General features: G+C 41.4%; 1 protein-coding gene across 2 annotated transcripts; it reads right to left on the bottom strand.

Annotated features, from left to right (window-relative positions):
* Positions 1-954: 954 nt before the first annotated feature.
* On the bottom strand, positions 955-19,193 carry LOC308060073 (myelin P2 protein). Of its 2 annotated transcripts, XR_013926583.1 has the most exons (5): positions 18,589-19,193; positions 16,899-17,071; positions 16,540-16,641; positions 12,530-15,238; positions 955-9,757 (listed from the first exon to the last, which is right to left on the bottom strand). XR_013926583.1 is itself a non-coding variant. In XM_080378337.1 (4 exons), the coding sequence occupies exons 1-4, from the start codon at positions 18,659-18,661 to the stop codon at positions 15,188-15,190; spliced, it is 399 nt and encodes a 132-aa protein (XP_080234463.1). In that variant the 5' UTR covers positions 18,662-19,193; the 3' UTR covers positions 10,406-15,187. The 2 variants fall into 2 exon arrangements, 1 of the variants encoding a protein (XP_080234463.1); XM_080378337.1 differs by lacking the exon at positions 955-9,757 and having other exon boundaries at positions 10,406-15,238.
* Between the last annotated feature and the right edge of the window lie 1,514 nt (positions 19,194-20,707).

Below are 20,707 nucleotides of genomic sequence, written 5' to 3'. Positions count from 1 at the left end.
GCTTTTCCAGAAAACCAGCTATAATATAACAGGTATATGAAGACAGAATATTTAACATGATGGTTTGCATTAGCACATGAATCAAGCTGAGGGTTTTTTACATGCTTTATGACCTTCTCTTTAGAAACCCAAGTACCTGAAAGGGTAGCAGTGAAGATGAAGGGAGGTGCCAATGGCTTCCACACAGTGAAAGGATAGTGACAATACGCACCCAGGATGTCCTGCAGGGTGGCACCTCACCACTGTCCATGGGGCAGCCAGCCTTCCTAGCTGCAGGGGTCAGCTCCCTGGACACCTGGGGAAAGAGAATTGTACAACACAAAAAATCTGTAAATGCAAGGGTTGCCTCACCATACAGACTAAATTCCAGTGCTGACAGATAAGGTAAATGTATCCACAAAAGACTGTTTTTAGGGTCAAGGTGTCTGTGCCACTTCTCATCAGGGATGGACCTGAGGAGATTTTTCCCCCAGCCAGGTACTATAAGAAAAAGTGATATAGCCATGTCTAAGGCACAGCTGACCTTGCAAATACTTGTCTTTCCGGTGTTTACTCGTGTTGCCTCGGGAGAGTTTGGGAACAAGCACTATGTATGCAGTCTGTTCAAAAACATGTGGGCTGACCTCATTTATGGTTTTTTAAATGTTCTTCTACATCCAAAAGCTGTTATTTCTATGATTTAACCTAATTCTTTAACTTCCTTTCCCAGACTGCTGTGTTTCAGTGAGAGTTTGCGAATCTAAATCACATATTGCTGGACATTTCAAATATGGTGTCGATGCATAGTGTTTCAAAAGGCACGAGCACACACAGTGAACAGAAATAGAGAAACAGAGAAAAGGCAATTCCCGTAGATTTTCATACTTGGTAGGTATATTTGATCCTTAAGACTTACTTGACTAGAAATAATAGACAAAATATTAATTTTAAAGGTAGATACTATGTCCTCCTCTATTTTTATTTTTTTTTATAGAGCTTCCAGTTCAGTGAGACTTATGTGGACCTTCAATGCTGTCACATGACCCTCTAGTTAAATATATATAGAAATACATTTTTTCTAGCTTTTGTGTTTGTGGAGTCAGTTGGCTTTCTTTACACTTTTTAAAATTTGATTTAACCATGTTTATTACTTTGTTCCTCTTTTCTTAAAACTGCCTTTCCTGGAGTAGTATTAACATTAGAGAGCCTCAGTTTCACTAAAAAAAACCCAACAGAATAGCCAGTAAATTATTAGCAGAGGAAGCTTGAAAATGAGATCACTAGCAATGCAAGGACCAAAAGACTAAATTAAAGGGGTCTGAAGTACTGTGGTTTTGAACAATGTCACGGTTCCACCTGTGTGCGGCTGGTGACACTGAAATGGCAAGGCCTAGGTAAGCATTTGTGAGAGACAGGATTCCTATGCAATGGCATGCAACATGTGCTAGTTCTGCACTTTAGGAAATCTCCCTTCCTCTGTGGTGGCATCATGTCTGTAGTTACCCTCTTCTGTCTCTGTACTACATAAAAGGCAGCTAGCTGTGTTAAAACATCCGTGTGGAGAACAATATTCCAGTTTCCTCCAACAACATGTCGTCTCAGAAGTTTTGTTAAATAGTTTATAGAAATTCCAGCAGACACAGCAAAACAATAAGGTGATAAGAAAATCATCAAAAGCAAACTAGGAAATGAAGCTTTCAGGAAAAAAAAAAACCCAGCTGGGAATGAATGAAGACTCTCTGTGCACTAGCTTTTTTCTGTGTAAAGAAAAGGAAATTATTCTATAGTTGGATAAGGTGGAGTGATGCAGAGACTTTTGGTCAAGTTACCACTAGTGTTGTCTGCTATTAGTAATAGCAAGTGGCAGCTCCCTGTCCACTAATTGATGTCACACGCCATGTCTTCATTTCTTCTACAAGTGACAGCAAATATTTGTCAGAAACCTCATGGATGATTAACTTCTTTTACAACAGATGAAGTTTAGCCTCACCACCTCCAAAATACATTTTGATGGTCTCTGTCTTTCGCTGATTTTGTATAAAGTGCTCCTTTTCCTCCTGTGCTGACACTGTAGCTGGTGAGACCCAGCTGGAGTACTGCACCCCATTCTGGATGGTGATGGAGGTGGTGAGACAGTGGCACAGGTGGCCCAGAGAAGCTGTGGGTGCCCCATCCCTGGAAGTGCTCCAGGCCAGGCTGGATGGGGCTTTGAGCAACCTGGTCTGGTGGAAGGTGTCCCTGCCCATGGCAGCGGGTTGGAACTAGATGATTGTTAAAAGTCCCTTAGAACCCAAACCATTCTGTGATTCTATGATTCTAAGTATCGCCCTAGTCTTTGCAAGGACAAATCCCATTTTAAGAAAAAAAATGTAATCCCTTGTTGTCCTTTATAACACAGAAACCTAACATGGCTTATTAGCTCTATTATTAGCTGTTCTGCCTCGCATAAGCATCCATACATATTAAAATATGTATTCCTGCAGTGGTCTCTGCTATCAGCAGACTTAGGTGATAGTTGCTTGGAACAGAAAATTGATTTTTTACATGTGTTAGTTTAATTTTGTCAAAGCATTTTGACCTTTTCAGTTATTAGTAGTGTAAGTTTCTTTCATTCTTCCACTGAACTTCACCTCCAAGCTTGCCATAATCTGGAGCTTGTGGCCTCTCCAATTTAATTCAAAGCTGCTTTCTTCCAGGAAAATTTGGTAATAAGGAACCACCTTATTTGCTCTATTCCTCCTGAATTCACGGAATATTGTTACATAACCGTGTGTGTAAGCTACCCCATTAGAAAACCCACACTCTCAGAGAGTCCTGCACAAACCCAAAGGCAAATTTATGCATGCAGGAAACCATCACAGCTGTTGGATCACATTTTTAACAGCTACGGGAAAGCTATGTGGGAAAATTCACAAAAAATTACAACGTGAAACACTGAGTCCTATCCAAGAGAAATCCCTGAAATCCTTAGCCCAAGGATTTTCTTTAGCACAAGATGCCCAAACTTGCCATTTTCAGAGTCTGTTGGAGGGAAAACTGAGACAAGGAATAATCTACAGCCAGTAATGCAGTGCACAAGCAAGGAAAAGGGCTTAGTTACCTTACCTGAACAGATAAGAGACTCTGGCATAAATCTCTAATGTGAAGCATATTGGAAAGTGTAAAACCAGTGCTGAACATAAGTGGGATTTTTGTAAGAATTCTTTTCTGTCTTTTCTTGTTCAGTGAAAACACTTTAAAATTATTTTTTCTTCCAAGTGTTTTCAGTTTAAATAGTACTACTTTCTAACAAATGGGGCAATAACATTCATCATTATTTTGCTTTTTCTGTTTGGAGAACACGCAAGGACAAAAATAATGTGAGGTATTTGGCCATTTTCTTATACAGAAACTTTTAATGTTGGGAAAAAAATAAGTAGTTATATTTAGCTTTTATAAATAGCTTTTATTTCCTGGCTATAAACATTACACAGAGTTACTGTTCCACCATTCATCCATCTTGAGTATGATGTTTAATATGGAAATAAATAATCCACGTGTGGGTTTTCATAGGTTGGAGCTTTCTGTTGCCTGAGCACTGGATTTCCTGCTATTGTTTGTTACAAATGACTATGTATGCTCAACGAGCGTGCTGAAGACCAGTGTTGTCTGAGGTGGTTTTTGGTCCAGTACCTACAGATCCAGACTTCAGAGCATGTCCTTCTGTTAGGGTTAATAGTAGAAAAACAGAAAACACTATTTTATTTTCATGGAAACACTTTTCTTCCGTCACTTTGAAATCCGTGTCAACTTTGTTATGTGATTAAGAGCTAATTCCTTAAGTAAGTGTCTTGGGAGACAGATTGTCATGCTGGCTGAGATGAAAAAGAAGAGCAATGAGCTTTCTGTGTGTTCAAACTGCAAACAAGTCAGTGCAAGATACTCTGACCATGGGTGCTTTATAAAATGAAAGATATAAAAATTATTTTTCCTCTCCACCTCTTGACACATGGCTCCTTTCACCAGTCTGCCACAGCTACCATTCACTTGTGGTGATGAAATCATCTTGTTCTAGTTTCTACCTGTATGAATGTGACTAGACTGTCCTTGCTGATTCTTTGGTTGGGAAATGACACAGTAAAAAGTAGTTTGCCTTGGTTTGAAAGCACAGACTCAGATCGAACCCATCTGAGAAGATGACAGAACAGCAAATGCAGTGCTGATGGTGGGGGAGAGGACATGTCTTTCAAATCTAAAGTCTGCTTTTTTCAAAATGTGCATCGCTTTTCAGGTGCTGTGCTTAGGAGCTACTGGTGATGACTTGTTACATTTTTGGGTATTCACCAACTTAGATACTGTAGTTTAGTTATACTGGTCAGGGAGTGGACACAAACCCCAATGGAAACAAGTTTTGATAATATGCATGGAATCCATTTTGCAAAAAGGAGTGTGCAACCTGACCTCTGTGCAAGCATGAATTTTTTCCAGCCCATGGAAATTGCTTGTATTTACTTCAGAACCTCTCTCAGCTACAGCCAGTGAATCCAAAAGGAACAACTCATTTTTACTTCTTTTTGTCTATTACTATTTAGCTGCTAGAGAACACTAAATCGCATTTGTGATACTTCAGCTCCTTGTACCTTAAAGCTCCTTGGAGCAGAAAATATTCTCTGTGTTACTAGAGGATAACACAAAGAATGCTAGTCCTGGCTTCATTGTATTGTTGCAGTTGGATTATAAATATCATTCACTTTTAGCCAGAAGATCTGATAACAGATGGTTCTGCTTTCATATTGCTAGCAAACAAGATAACCCTGTCAAATAAAGCATCCTTTTCAGGAATGTTCTCTTAAATTATCATCCTGTATTTATTTACTAGTGGAGGTGCTAGTCACATCCAGGAGACACAATATGAATAGAGAAAAAGCATAGCATATTTTAATAAAGAAGAACATCTTTCCTATAGAAGTCATAGGCAAAGTTCCATAAGAGATGAAGAACTGTCTTACAGTCTATGGACGGATATCAAATAAATAAGAAAAAAAAAGCAAAAAAAAAAAAAAAAAAAGCAGGTTTGTTTCAATTACCATTGTTGGTTGTAACAATTAACAATAAATCCTATTGAGTCTTTTTACTTTTCCACAGATTCTTAACTGTCCTCACTTTTATGAGACTTTATAGGATTTTTGTAAGACTAAAGACTAGGCAGATGTCATACAGAAGTATCAGAAGGAAAGGTTAAAATGTGAGATGATGTACTCTTGCTTTGCCTTCAGATTCACCTCTTCCCCATAAATCATTGCAGAGGAGTCAGTCACACTAATTATTGCATTTTAAGCTAATGGATTACTTGGGTTAACTAAGGAAAGCTAATGGCTTGCTTGGGTTAACTAAGGAAAAAAAAATTATCCTCTCTTCCTACCTGACATTTAGGTGCTAAAGGGGATACCTCTGTTTTTTTTGTCTTTTGGCCATGTTCTCTCTTCCCCACAGCTTGAGAGACTTCTCATAAATTTTCAAGATTAAAAAAGTTATAGGCTATGAATGTGTTTGTAAGCAGGAGAAGTACATCAATTCTGTGTGTGTGTGTGTGTTTGTGTGTTATGAAAAATATGTGTGTGGAAAGGCATGTAAGTTACAAAGGATAGTGTCATCGTTTATAAGTTATTTCCTTTGACAAGTACTTCTATTCAAATCCAGATGGTGCTTGGAGAATTTTCTGCTACTGAAAAAAGAGTTCCCTTCCTCTTGGCTGTAGTACATCCTTGCACCACACCTGGGAGTGACGCTGGTCACATTCCCACTGCCTGGCTTTGGATCTGAATGTTCCACTGTGTTATCATAATGTGGATGCTCAGCTCAAGTCCCTGAGGTGATGCGCGCTTTTCTCTGGGACATAAGCGGCATGTTGTTGTTGAACTCTAACATCCTTTCTGTTTCACCCTTTCCCCATCTGCTGAAAGTCATCTCTGCAAACTTACCAAGAGATGAGGAAGAAAAAGCAAAAACTGCTCAGGAAAGTACTGAGTAATTTCCTGATTTAATAAATAAAGCTTGAGAATCTTGTTGCTATTTTTTGTTACTATTTTGCGAGTAGAAAAACTGAAGTATTTTTAGAAACAAATGAGGAACAAAGATTCAAAGTTGGTTTTGCTTCTAGCATTTTGAGTGTTTGTCAGAGTCTCTTGGGAGCCCAAACTAGGTTATGACAATACAGCAGCATGTTGTTACATTAGTCAAGAAGGACCTTTTAGCTCCTCGAATTCCCACACATTTTCCTAATGCTACAACTGCAAACAAGATGAAGCTACTTTGGAGTTAGGATAGGAAACCAACTGGAAAGCAGCCATCAGTACTGCCCAGCTGCTTAGCCCAAGGAGCAGGGCAGGCTGTCAAATCCACAGAAAGAGCAGGAAGCAAGGCAGCAGCATGCACACAGGGGTGAATGTATCAACGCTGCTACACTTAACATGTCCCTGCATGTGATCAGGACAATGCTTTCACTTCCAAGTGGTAGGAAGCAGGCTACCTTCTCTAGTCGTCTTGGCAGGTGATCTTCAGTCATGTTAACAGAGCTGATCCTGTTCAGAGAACACAGATCAAATTTTCCGGAGGGGTATCGTGGTGCATCACTGGCACACAGTCAGAAATGTTGGAGGGTTTTCATTACATCACCAGCACACCACCGCTCTCCAGCTGGGTGCTCCTTGGAGGTCTGCCTCCAAAGAAAGCTTGGCCACAAACCTGTTAGCCAAAGTAGTGGTGAGATCCACTAAACCTTCAGATCAGTGATCTGTTACATCAAGTATCAGACAATAACTAATAACCCTTAAGAGTCAGCAAAGAACAGCAGATGCTTCTAAGCTGTTATCTCCTAAAGAAGACATTTAAAATAGGTCAGCTAAACTCTTCCCTAAAAATACTTATAATTCTCCTAAGACTTATATGGGAAGACATTTCAAATGGAGATGTCTATGGTGGGTGGGGCGGAGATGTCTACTCTGTGTTGAGAAGAAGATCAGAGGCCAGGATTTGAGAGGACAGTAGTGCTAAGTTCAACAATTCACTTAAGACAGACCCAGATGAGGTAGTGTACAAGTTAAACCCGAGCCTGACTGAGGAACGGAAACAAAGGGGAAGGCACAGCCGAGTCACAGCAGGCGAAGCAGGGATGCCTGGCTGGGACTGCTGCATTCAGTAGCCCACAGAGGTGAGGCTGCTGCAGCTCCGTGCCCCAGGGGCAGTTGGCAGCGAAGCTGAGTTTGCCTTCACAAAAGGCGTGCGTGCCCGCACACACGTGCTATGCATACACCTATATGCATGGCCAGCCGCTCAGGGCAGCGCAGGCTGAAACACTCGGTGTTCACACAAGCACGGACAGGTCCTGTTCTGTTTCCCTCCCTGCTGATCAGGATGAAGGTTCGTTAGTGGGAAATTAAGTTTAACCAATCATTTAAAAAGCTATGGAAAATGAGGAGTTAGAAGAGGCAGTGAACAGCTAGTATGGACTGACTGACCGGCAAAAACTGGAGGGGGGACAGTGTGCTGTGAATAGCGTGGACTGCCAGGAGGAACAAGCTTGAGCTATAGGCAGAAAGGAGAAAAGATGTGCTTTAACCCCTTGTGTTTTAAGACCAATCATCTAAATGTTGCATAGAGGGTTTTTTTGTTTGGTGGTTTGGGTTTTTTTGGCAAAGTAGATTCAAAGACAGTGTTGCCACCAGAGCAGGAGGCTGCAGGCTTCTGGGGGAACCCTGCTGAATCCCTCCCTCTGCAGCCTTCCTGGGTGAGGCATGGAGGTAGTCAGGCAGCAGAAGCTGCACTTGCAGCCTGATTGTAGGCACATCCCAGCCCTCTGTCCGTAAGAGGTGGAGCGCTGCGAGTGTGCTGAGTAGGGTCTCACCAGGAGGAAGCAAAGGGGCGGTGACTGCTGCCTGCAGCAGTACACGGGACATGGTCAGGGGGTATCAAGGCACTCAGCCCAGCCCCAGCACTGCAGGGTTTTTTCAGAATGCTATTTTTGACTGGGCTAATTGCCATCTTCCATGCTGGGTATTTTTCAGGAATGATTTATTCCCCCAGTGCCTGGGGATAGTCCCCCATCAGTCCACCTAGCTGAGCTTTGCCGCCAGCAGGCACCCAGTAGATATCAGAAGTGTTTGACAACAGCATAGGTGACTTTGAATTTGTCTGAGCAGCAAGAAATAATCTTGACCATTTTCCTTATCTTTTTAACTGCTTTTTAAGATATTCGTTCTGATAGCACAGCTTTACATCAAAAGCGTAAATCGTATTGACACCCCTATGATGATCACCAAGAGTTGTCAGGGGCGGGTTCCAATCTGGTTCAGATGGAAGAGCTGTTGTAGATGCAGAGTTTGAGAATATCTTTAGTCCAACATGTGTCTTCAACCTATGACCACCAATCCTCAAAGGGTTCACAGGTATCATGTAGGCAATTCCTGCTTTGGGAATCCAGAGCTGGTGCTATTATATGGGTTTCAGGGAAGAGCTCTGGCTTAAGCACAATTAAAATTACACCAAAAGGCACATTTTCCACTGTTTTCACAGGCTCCTGTGAGTAATTTGAAACTTGAGTATCTTGCACCAATGTATTTCAGGTGCAAGCAACTTCAATCTCCTGTTTCATCAGTTAGAAAATACAAACAACAGAAAGACATCAGGAGTGTTGTTCATCCTCTGAGTATTCTACTCTTTTGCTATAGTTATTGTTCAAATTGCCTCTTTATGTAGTGAGCTGTTGACCTATGAGAACATGTACTTGGGAAGCTGAGGAGAGATGCGCTGAGCAGGTACTGTGGAGGTGGAGCTCGTCTCAGCTGCATCGATTCCTGGACAGTTTCAGTGGTGGAGAACACTGGTCACAGGAGCTTGGACTTGTGTCACTGGCTGTGACTAAACCACTGCATATTAATGAATAATTCTGTGTGTGTACATGTCTCTCTGTGTGTAGATCTATATATATTGCGCATCTTACCTGTCCAAGGAATTTGGTGTGGCACCACAGTCTTCAGTGCCCTTGACCAGTCTCCCTTCCATGAATCCCTTCTCCCTAGTAATTTCACGCTTTCGTTTAGACCATGTTTTTTAGGTCTTATTGCTTTTCTCTGGATTCTGTCCATTGATCCATTTTGCACTGCATTACTCAGAACTAGACACAATAGCATGTGTCCTGGAGGCTGTACTAGTGACAAGCAGAGCATGTGGATGACCGCAGCATGCTGGCTGTCCTGACTGCACATCCCAATGTGAGGTTTGCCTTTTTTTGATAACAGCACATGTGGCATTCATTTTCAGTCTGTGATCCACTATGAACACCCAGTGTTTGCACTCGTTCTTGCTTGTTCTCCATCTGGTAATTGTGCTCCTGATGATACTGCCTAGTGCATTTTTCCCTCTTAAATGTCCCCCTGGCTGTTTCAAACTATTTCCTGAGTTTGTTGAGATTATTTGAAATTGAACCCTGCCCTCTGGTATGCTTGTGTTTCCTCTCATCTCTGTACAGTCTATAAATAACATCATGGTTATTACTGAAGAGATTAAATAGGACTGGACCAGCACAAGTTGACTTGATAGATCCTTCCACTTTGGCAGTGAACCATTGACAGTCCAAGCATGGTCGTTGCCTCGGTTTGTATCCCTTCTCTGTAGCAGCATGTTAATCTACTCTAAATTTTTTAGCATGTTTATGAACGTCTTAGGGCTTACTGTTAAAGCCTTACAGAAGTCAACAGTGGTGACTGCTACTGGTCTTCTTCCATCCACAAGACTTGTAACCCTGTGTAGAAGAAAATTAGGTTGGTTTGAAATTATTTATATAGATAAGTCCTCTTTCTTTAAAAAAAAAAGGAGGGAAAATAATCTTAAAATTATTCCTCTTCCCTGACAGAAGTTTTCCAAAATCATTAGCTTAGACTATAACAATTGCCTCTTTATTTCACAACATGCTCTCTGCCCAACTGGAGGCAGAGCCAAGATAAACTGTGATGATGCTTCTTGATTACATCAAAATCCCCAGAAAAGAGGAAGCACCCGGGAGAGCCTTAATGTTGGTTCACGTGCTCCCGGCCAGAGGGCTCAGGTCCTACCCGGAAAGTGCAGACATTTATGCACCTAACCTTTCATAATCTTTCTGCTCTATCTCTTGCTAACGTAAATCAAAATATCTGTGTTAGCTGAATTTATAGGTAGTTAGGGGCCTTGAATATTATGTCTTGCAGTGTCAAATTGCTTTGTAGTCTTATTTTTCCACCACTCATAAAGAGAGGAGGTTTGTGAAGGAATTAATATTCCTTTTAAATGAATTTGCCTATACAATTTTTTAAGAGTTAGTAAGCTATAAAACCATATAAAACTCAATATATGGTACAAGATACAATTAGATGGCATGACGTGTGCAAAGCTGTGACCCTCTCATAGGGGGCTCCACCTTCAACTGTCTCAGATTTTTTTTCATTTCACACGTGCAGAGTATCCAACTACAACATGCGTATGTATTTTAGATTTCAGGTCTGGAAATTCACGCTGGGATCTGAGAGATAAATGAGATTATTGTTGGCATGTGTAAGTATAACACAGTAGCTAGATACATTAAATATTTCTCCTTTCTGATAATTATGTCTACAGATTTCCCAAAGAAACCCTAAAGTGTCAAATTTGATAGAGGCTGTGCTTTAGTTGGCATGTCCCACAGCTCCACCATATATGTCTCTTCCTATAGGTTTAACTGCGACACTGTGTTTATAAGCTTGAAGGACAAGATCAGTTCTTGCAGTGTTTTTGTTCCCATTGTTGACAGAGGTGTCTCTTCTAAGGAAGGCTTATCCACAAGGGATTGTGTTCACTTGGAGGCAAATAGGAAGCCCTTTTTCACTCCCTTACACTTCTCACAAATCATATGATAGATAATGGTGATAAAATTATAGTAAATAATATGAAAAATACTTAAAATACTTTCAATTAATATTCCACTGAAATAATTCTGAATTTTTCCTGAAAATATGACCTGAAAATAAATCCAGCTGTAATCAATTCACCCCACCTTTCCTAATCCCCATATCATCACATTCCTCCTGAATTTAGTTTTAAAAATTCTCATAACACTTGAGGAAAGTGTATTTAAATATTTGTTTGCTACTCAAAAGGTAGAAAGAGCAGTCTCCTTTGGGAATACTGGATGAACAATGTCTAACACGGCTTTCTCTCTCTGTAGTGTCTTGGGGACTGCATTATTCCCAATGTTGTTGTGCCCTTTAGTCCGAATAACATAATTTTCTTGTGTTTCCCATCTGCAGAACGATGGCCAATCGCCAATCACAACGTTTTGCATTGAAATGGCAAGGATATGCTCTAATTGCCTCCTTAACAAAGACCTTGATTACATCTAAATTCCAGGATTTCTGAAAGTGATTTTTTTCATGGCATCAGCCTATTTGTTTCTGACTGATTACCTCTTCAATGCTAACCTTTCACTCCTTTGTAATACAGACATCAACAGAACTTCTTTAATCCAAAATTAAAATTAACAAAGGTAAAAAGGTCTTGAAAGGCACAGCTGAGCAATTTCTATACAGCTCAGCAAGTTGTTTCTCTGAAAAAATGTTGTAAGTGGAGAGGACTCCTTATGAAGGAGCTTTAATTATTTAATTATTGCTTTAATAACACAGCCTAATCCCCCTCCCCAAATCTTAGCTGTTTCTAGAACTGCTCAGCTATACGTCTGCTGCCTAGTGAAACTATCCCAACAGGTGACAAGGCTTATGTGTGAAACAGCAGCAAAGGCCATGTGCTGGGGCCCCTGGGTGGGTATGAATTCACTTTGCAGGAATACAGGTGCCCTCAAAATGAACTTAACTAAAATAGCCAAGGGAAGTTCAAAGTTACTACCTAAGACATCAGCAGGGACAAAGATTCCCTTGCAGGAGAATCAGTAGCTTCACCTCTCCTCCATGCTCCACTCCATGTGGAAAAGACCAGGGTACACGGTACAGTATCCCAGGTTTAGCTATACTTGACCAGGAGGTGCTTTCTATCACAAATTGCCAAATTCTGCCCAGTCCAAGGCAACAGTTCTTGTACATGATGTCCAGATGCAGCTTTTATTTGATTTCAGCTCTCCCTGTGGGAGCATGGGGGCTGAGGCGGGCTCTTGTCATGCCAGCTCTCTTCTCCTGCCCGAGGAGACACCAGGCAGGGCAGAGGCAGGCAGTGCTGCAGTCTGTAGCCACCAGAGGATGAATAGCCCATGCAGGCATTTCCCACTGCCTCGGGAGATGTGGGCGAAACGAGGGGTGTGACAGAGCCTCACAGCACTCGCAAGGAAGAGTGACCGATGGGAGGAGTGTGAGCGTGGCCCTCTAAGATCAGCCAGGTTTTCATCACCTGGGGTGGGCACTAGATCAAGCTGATTGCTTTAAATAATGCTGTTGATATGCCAGCATCAGGCATGAGGCTACAGACATTTCTAGATTCAGTGCATATATGTGCCAGGGAAATGGCAAATGACTTGTCTGTGAATTTGAAAGCACAGTTCAAGACACAGGCATCGTACCTCAGTCTAGATGTTCATTCCATAAGTGTCTGGCCCATGTAAAAAGTCTAGGAAAGAAGGAAAACTAATATACAGTAAGCCATAAAAAAGACCCTGAGGTTACACAATTCATATATTCCCCCTAAATTCTCCTGGAGACGCCAAGGATTGCTTTATGGACACCAGTATCCCAAAGAGTTCCATTTCTGTGCTGATTTGTACCACCTGCATCATTGTTTTTGCCTTCAACACTATCAGTTCTGTTGCACTTTTCCTGTTTTGGAAAGTCTCCAGGTCTCATGACATTTTTAAGTGACCTTTGTATAGAGTGAAAGTGCCAAATACTAGGCTCCTAAATAGAATATCTGCATTTAGTTAGGAACTTAAAAATCTGAAATTGTTGTTATTTTAATCCCAAATCTCTGGAAAAATAAACGCAATTAAAAGTTGTGTAAGGAGAAAAGGAGAGAGATGGGTTATATCACAGAAAAGGAAAAGACAGTAAATAAATAAATGAGGACTAGGTGAGCAGTCCTTTGTTTTTTCTTTTCTTACCGTTTCCAGAGCTGGAAAACCCACAGTTTGTACCTAAGCGAATGTTTATTTCCTTTTATCAAGGAAGAAAAAAGCTGAAAACTTTCATTGGAGCTGAAAACATCTTATTGGAGAGGAAAATTTTCCATTTAACCTCAGAGAAGCGTTTACAGGTTACAGCAGGATAAGCAAAGGAAATACAGAGCTTGTTTGCAAGGGTAACTATCCCCTTGCCTGCGGCTCAGGGGTGTGAGAAGAGCCGTGCTTGAAAGGCTCCGGACAGCTTCCACCTTCCCAGAGCCGTGCCGGGGCGGGTGCTGGCAGCCCTGCTGCTGTGTTGCACTGCAACAGGAGGGAATGAAGAAGCTACAGAGCAAAAATCCAGATTCACAAGTCAGTTTCAGGCCATGGCAGATTCTGAGCCGTAAGAAACGTGTTTTGAGCTCTCTGTTAAGAGTCTAGGAGAATAAACTAGAAGCTCACGTACAGCACCAGTTCACACTGTATGACTGTTCTTACGGAAACCTGGTGGATGATCTTCACTTAAAATAAGTGATTACAATCTGTTTGCAAACAATGATACTAGGGGTATTATGCTGCCTCCATTCCTTGTTACAGTCACTGAAGACTTTGAGTTACAGAAACTCTTGACACTCAGAGGTGAGTTTTAATGGTAAGGTTAAAGATGAGGAATTTTCCCCTCCATCTATGTTAAAAAGCAGGAGAAACTCTTCCTTAAAACTGCTGCCCATGAATTTCACAGCCTTCTCTCACAGCTTTTATTTTCTAGGATTCATCCTGTTTGCCTTCTGCCAGCTGCCTCCAGTTAATCTGCATATCCATAGATATGTATCCAAAGCTTTACCCAGTCTCTAGCTTTTCCAGCGATGGGTAGAGAAGAAATGTGACCCTTACATTTTGTGTTCAAGTATGATATCCCTCTCTTAGCTGTCTCCTCGGCCACACCAATTTAGATTCTGATGTTCAGGATCTCTCTTAGCCTTGAGAATATGTGTTCTTGACTGTAAAACCAGTAGGCAAAGGTTCACATCAGCACTGCCGATCCTAACAAGCCAAAATAAACACACATGCCTCTCACAGTTGTTTTAACCCCACAGAGAATGGAGGTGTAGCCCTGTGTGATGGCATGGAGGCAATGACAAGGGATGAAATACTCCATCTATTTAGTATGAATGTTGTGTTACTGAACATGGGCTAACAGAAGCAAGAATTAATAAGCTGCTGCCGTGGTCTTTGACTAAATAGATTTCCAGAAGTCAAGGTTTGGTTTGCTTGGGTTTTTTTTTCCCCTTAGTTAAAAGCAGAGTAAGTGCAATGGAAGGAATGAACAGCTTAACTACTCTGCTAAGCTTGGTAGCAAACTCTACCCAATGTGTTCAACTTTAAGCATGTGCTTAAATGCTGTGCTAGAAGTAGACTGGATTGCTGAGCACTTTCTAAAATGAAGCCCTCTAGCACCAATATTTTTTGAGTTCATTCACACCTGCTCCACACTTCATTTCACAGGTCAAGAGCTCTTTTGGCAGAGAAACATGGAATATATTCTGGTAATTTTTTACTCCAGAAGCTGTTCTCTTCCAAATAAATGTCAGGATATAAAAAGTGGTACTGGAATAAGTATATACATTTTGGGATGAGTATGAAACAATGATGTGCTAAAATCATAAGGCTGAAACAATAAATCATACTGAAAGTAAAAAATTCTAGTGGTAAAGGTGATTTTCCCTACATGAACCGTTCAGAAATAAAATATTTTACAGGAAAAGAATATCAAATCTGTATGATGATGATTTTTACACATATCAAGGAAGCAGTGTTAACCATCTCTCCGAGGCTTCACCATTTTACTCAGAAATAGTCTGAGCACTTATACAGACAGGAAGAAAACTTAAATCATTGATGTGGAGACAAACATTCTATTTTATGTGTTCAGAAGCTTTTATTGGATCACCACAATACTTTGGATTAGTTACACTATGGCTCTGAAATACCAAATTATAGTGTAGTCATTTTCCCAATAAAAGGAAATAAGAAAATAAAGAAGCACAGTGCATGAGGCTTTGGTCACTGAACTAAGCCAAGTTTTAAGAGCCAGTCCCAGTCTGGTGCAGAGGGGGAATTTCTTCACACTCTTTCATAGACTCTAGTGCAGACAACTCCTTTCATGGCACATTCCTAAGGCACAAAGGAAAAGGTTAATATAGACCTTTTTCTGACAGCAGTTCTGTTTGCTGCAGTGACCTCTGAAGTCAGTGAAAATCCAGATGTCGTATTTTACATCCTTACATATTTCTATAATTTTTTGAGCAAACAGCAAAGCTATTTTTATGTTGCGAATGGAGTGGTTTCTATTTTAACATCTTTGAACTTAATTAAGTGGCATATAATAACAAATAGATTGCAAAATTAGGCTCAGCTTCCAGAAATAAATCTACCTTCCTTGGTACTATTGCTGGCTTGACAGAACCATCAGCCTCACATAGCTTATTATACCATGGCCCACAAACACTCTCAGTTTTACAAAGTTGTTTTTTTTGGGGGTTTTTGGTGGTTTGTTTTTTTTTTTTATGTGGAAGCAGAAGTAGCCTGGGTAGTTCAGAGTTCAGGCTTCTGGCTTAAAAAACTTTGCACTTATGAGTCACAAAATATTTCTCTTGACCCTCTCGCCCCCAGAGCTTTCAGCAGCTTCTGGTGACTCACAGCCACAGGATGCCTGCAGCAAAGGTGACAGGACATTGAAAAAGACCTCATCCATGTGCAAAAGGTGAAGCCCTCTCCACAAACCTGAGGCAAGGGGCAGACGGCAAGACACAGATGGAAGAGGGACTCTACCTCTCTGCTTTTCAAAGATGGTTTAATAATCAGAAAAAAATTTACACAGAAATGCAGCTATGAGGAGATGTGAAAATAAATCACCCATCCAAATGTATGAGAACTTAAAACAAAATACAGTCAGAACAAGCTAGCAGGTAAAGGCATAATGCTGCTGATTTCATAAAGTTGCTAAGATTAGTTTGGCTCCACGCTTTAAAAACTGTAATGAACAAAGTACTTTCCTTCATTCAATAGTGAATTCTCAATTTTAGTAGTGACCCTTACAACTAGGGTCCCTAAAATATGTTATGACCCTGGCTTGGCCACCCATGGCTTTCACAGGGCTGCTAGGGAAAGGCAGGTTGGATGGGGGGTGAGGGAAAGGCAACATTCCCCTGCCCCCAGGAAAGACGTGGCTCCCTCACCACAGCGGGCATTTCAGAGGAGCCATCAGCACCTGCCAGTCCCCAGTGGAGGTCACCACGAAGGCAGGTATGGGCACAGAGGTGCAAAACTAAAACCAGTGTGTCATCAATGTTATTCTCATGTTAAATCAGAAACACAGCACTGTACCATCTACTGAGAAGAAAATTAACTTTATCCCAGCTGAAACCAGGACAATCCTTCTGACCTTCATCAGTGTACAAGGAACGTGAACTTACCACTACCATTTTCCCATCAACCAGTCTTCTTTTTATTGTAGTCTCTTTGCCATTCCACTTCTGGACTTGCACCAATGCCCCTTTTTCCAAGGTTATGACGCTCTGCAAAGGCCAAGGGAAGAGTTTCAAACTGCAGTCTGAGCTTTGCAGACTAGAGTAGTAATTCATTTTACATTCAGCAAGACGTGCATTCTTGGCTAATGACACGCTTTGTAACATCAGTTCCAGCACCATACTATTTCTTCTTTCAGTGTTTTCTTGGAATAGCTTGGAAGACTCAGTGTGCTAAGGGGGTAGGAAAACTCCTGCTGGTGCTCTTCTAGATGTCCAGACCACTCAGAGATCATCAGCCCCCTTACCTTGACTTTCCGGTCATCTGCTGTCGTTTCATCAAACTGCTGGCCCAGTTTGAAAGAGATCGTTGTATTTTTGAAGGTGCTTTCAGTTCTGATGGTTACTATGTCTCCTTTCATACTGATGATCACATCAGGCTTTGCCAGGCCACCTAGTTTTCTCGTAGCTAAGCCCACCCCTAGAAATCAGAAACAAAAATATCATTACATTCTAGCAAGCAAGAAACTCCATATCCTTTCTTAAGCCTTCAGTGGAAGAACAAGGAACACTTTCTTCTTAAATACTCTAATGCCTGATTCAGATGAGACACTAATGCTTTGAATGCAGAAGTACTGCATCCACAGGCTGAGGCAGCCCCAGGTGATAGAGTGCACCTTCAGCAAGAAATAAAGATTTATGTAAGTAGACACTTGTGTACATTTAGCTAAGAAGAAACATAGATGGTTACAAAACTGCATGAATTTGTGTAGAGATACAACGGGTAGAAAAATTCAGAGGAAAGGCCTATTTCCCATGAAAGTTTGCCAAAATATTTTTTTAAAAGAGTTCTTGACAAATCTGAGAATCTGCACTTTTGTGAACAGGCTGCATGAAAGAAATTGGATACTGAACTGCCAATATGCTGGTGCTTGTTCCTTAAAACATACTGGCGATTGAGCAATTCCTGTGCTGCTACTAACATCCCTTAAGGATCCTTACGTCTAAGTCTCAGTGAAAAGTAAAAATATGAAATATAGATAACATTGAAGTATAAAAGTGAAGACCTGCAGAGAGCTTCAGGGGAAAATCCCATGTCAAAAGTCTTTTATATTGGCTGGTGCTTTTCAGTCCAGTTCATAGTCTACATACAAGTAGTGAAGTCTGGGGCAAGTTAGAAGGAAGGCCACTGACGATGTATCACTGTCTTATAAAAGCAGAAAGGGGACAGCTGTAGTTACTGCTTTTGTTAATGCTATGCCATGCTGAGATGTAAAGATCCATATAAAAGGGTAAAAAGTTATCTGTAAAGCATAACACTATTTGCAGTAATTACTCTATACTAACCAGTTCTGTTCAGATCTTCCGTAAAATATCTGTAGCTGGACTTTCAACCCACATTTACTCTGGTTAATAAATTAACTGCAATTCTTTTGTTATTCAGTTTAACATTTTAAATAAAGGGAAGCGGTGTCTCAGTGAATCACTTATATAGCAAAAGCAATGCTGTAGCCGACTGTGCACTTGCTGTATAGGAATGGAGCCATTAAAATGAAAAACAATGCCTCATTTATTACATTCCTGGCATTCTTCAGTAACAGATAGGTTCATTCATAGCATTTAGACCTCTGAAACCAAAGTGTCATGAGACATCAGCTCCATTATATATTGTAAATTATCACAAGTCATGAGTTTAATAGTGCAATGAAGAGAAACATAAAAAAAACACTGCAGCTCCACAGATTTTTCCTCCTTACAGAAAACCAAATTATATCAGATCAGTTCAGTTAGTCAGAAGTAAATTTACGATAGTAATGTAGCACCTACCTTTATGTTTTTCCATTTTTGATGCTAAAGGAAAGAAATTAAATTATGCTAGGAAAGTAATTAAAGTGCTTTTGTGGCCAAGAAGGCGGCACCATCCATGAGCAAAGCATAAGATGAAGAAGAAACATTCCTGAAGAAAACTTACTAAAAAAAAGAAGGAACTTTTCTCACCCAATTCTTTCATATAGTCATCAAAATTTTCACTGGAGACAAGTTTCCAGGTTCCCACAAATCGGTTACACATCGTATAGGCTTTGCGAGGCAGTAGTCCTGCAGAGAGAGGCAGTGGCCACAGCAGCTCTTGGTGGGAGTCAGAGAGATCGCGTGCCCAACTCAGACCTCACTGGCCTCCTTTTAAAGATGCCCAGTCCCCGTAGCAGTCAGGGCAGGCCAATAGGAGAGACAGTGCCAGGGCAAGACAATGTGCACCTTGTCCAAGGCAGCCGTGTCAGTACCAAGGCTCCGGGTGACGCCTGCCTTGGCTTCCTCCACTGAATAGATTGGGACAAGGAGGGGTGCATGGGGACAGGGATGTGAGGTTACCACTGCATCCCAAAAGCAGTCAGGGGACACCGTGGTGGGGTCTTAGCAACACAGAGCCACCACGCAGAAGAGCACTACTCTCATATGAAACTCAGCTCTGACAGTCCTCTCAAAGCCTGAATAATATTTCAGGTTGGAAGAGACGTACAACTATCATCTAGTCCAGGGGTCCTCAAACTTTTTAACCAGGGGGCCGGCACGTGGATGCAGTGGCAGGCAGTCATCTGCGGCTGCTTGGTTTTCCCCCCTCCCAACCCCTGGCGAGAGAGGGGCAGGGGGGGTTCTGTAAATACCGGGGGCCGGATTGAGGACCCTGGGGGCCGTATCCAGCCCACGGGCTGTAGTTTGAGGACCCCTGATCTAGTCCAACTGCCTGACCACTTCAGGGCTGATCAAAATTAAAGCCTGTTATTAAGGACATCATCCAAATGCCCCTGAAACACTGACAGATTTAGGGCATCAATCACCTCTCTAGGAAGCCTGTTCCAGCGTTTGATCACTCCCTTGGTAAATAAATGCTTCCCAATGCCCAGTCTAAACCTCTCCTGGTACAGCTTTAAAACATTCCCAAGTGTCCTATCACCAGAGACAGACACCCTCATCCCCACTTCCTCTCCTCAGGAAGCTTAGAGAGCTTTACCACTATTGCCACCACCTGTGTGCTAGTCAGGTAAATCAAAACCATGTGGATTTGGGGGAGGAGCTGTGAAGAAGCTGCTATACATAGTGGTGTTTTGGTGGTTGGGTTTTTTTTTACACTTTTGTGATCTACCCTGAAAAAGGTCAGTGTGTTTTACCATTTAAAGGCAGAACTGAATTACACTCTTCTGTTTTCTCTCTTTGCATCGCAGCAATGATCCCAAGCTGTGGGTTCTTTCCTGCCCATACTCCAGGAAGCATCACAGAGAGAAGCAGAAGCCAAACTTTGCTGCCTTTCTTCTTCCACAACAGGTGTGTGTGGAACACAGCATGTTCAGATCAGTGATCAGCTCTCTTTTGCTTTTTTGCACTTGGGTATGTTGGTCTATCATAGAGTGAAGGGCAGATTTAATCCAGCACAGTCATATAAGGCATTGCATTTGGATGTGTTCTGCTATTGTCAGGTTTCTTTGAAGTTTTCCTGCTCCCATGAAGAGAGTTCACAACCTTCCTGGATCCATGTCTCCCTTATACTGGGGAGCCCAGACCTGGACCCAGCATTCCAGGTATGGCCTTCCTTGTGCTGAGTAGAGGGAAAGTATTATCTCCCTCAGCCTGCACCACTTCTCCTGATTTAGTCCAGGATATCACTCTCATGCTTTGCTGCATGGACACATTGATAGCTCGTATTCCATTTGGTGTCCACCAGGACCCCCAGGGCCTCTTCTGTAAAGCTGAGTTTGAAAGTTTTAAAAGTTTAAGTTAGAACATTCAAAACCTTCTTTAAAAATGTACATTTAGAACTATTGTCTTGTGCTTGGTAAAAACCAGACACAAAGAATGAATCCATACACCATACAGATATATATATATTGGACAGGCAGGAATTTAAAGCATTGCAATTCAAGAAACCTCAAACTATCTGAAACTATTTAGTGTAAGACCACATCAACTGTAAGTCTGTCCTTCCCCTTCCTCAACTACCTGGAGAAAACTATTACTTGCTATATGAAAGGATTAGATGGCTTCTTTCTTACTTGCATGAACAATAGTTGCCCATTTGGTTTTTTTGCATGATGACACTTCCTGGGTTATGACCACTTGTAGG

Source organism: Falco punctatus, assembly GCF_963210335.1.
Source record: "Falco punctatus genome assembly, chromosome: 3".
Classification (NCBI taxonomy): Eukaryota; Metazoa; Chordata; class Aves; order Falconiformes; family Falconidae; genus Falco; species Falco punctatus.
This window is presented reverse-complemented; position numbering and strand designations above follow the sequence as displayed.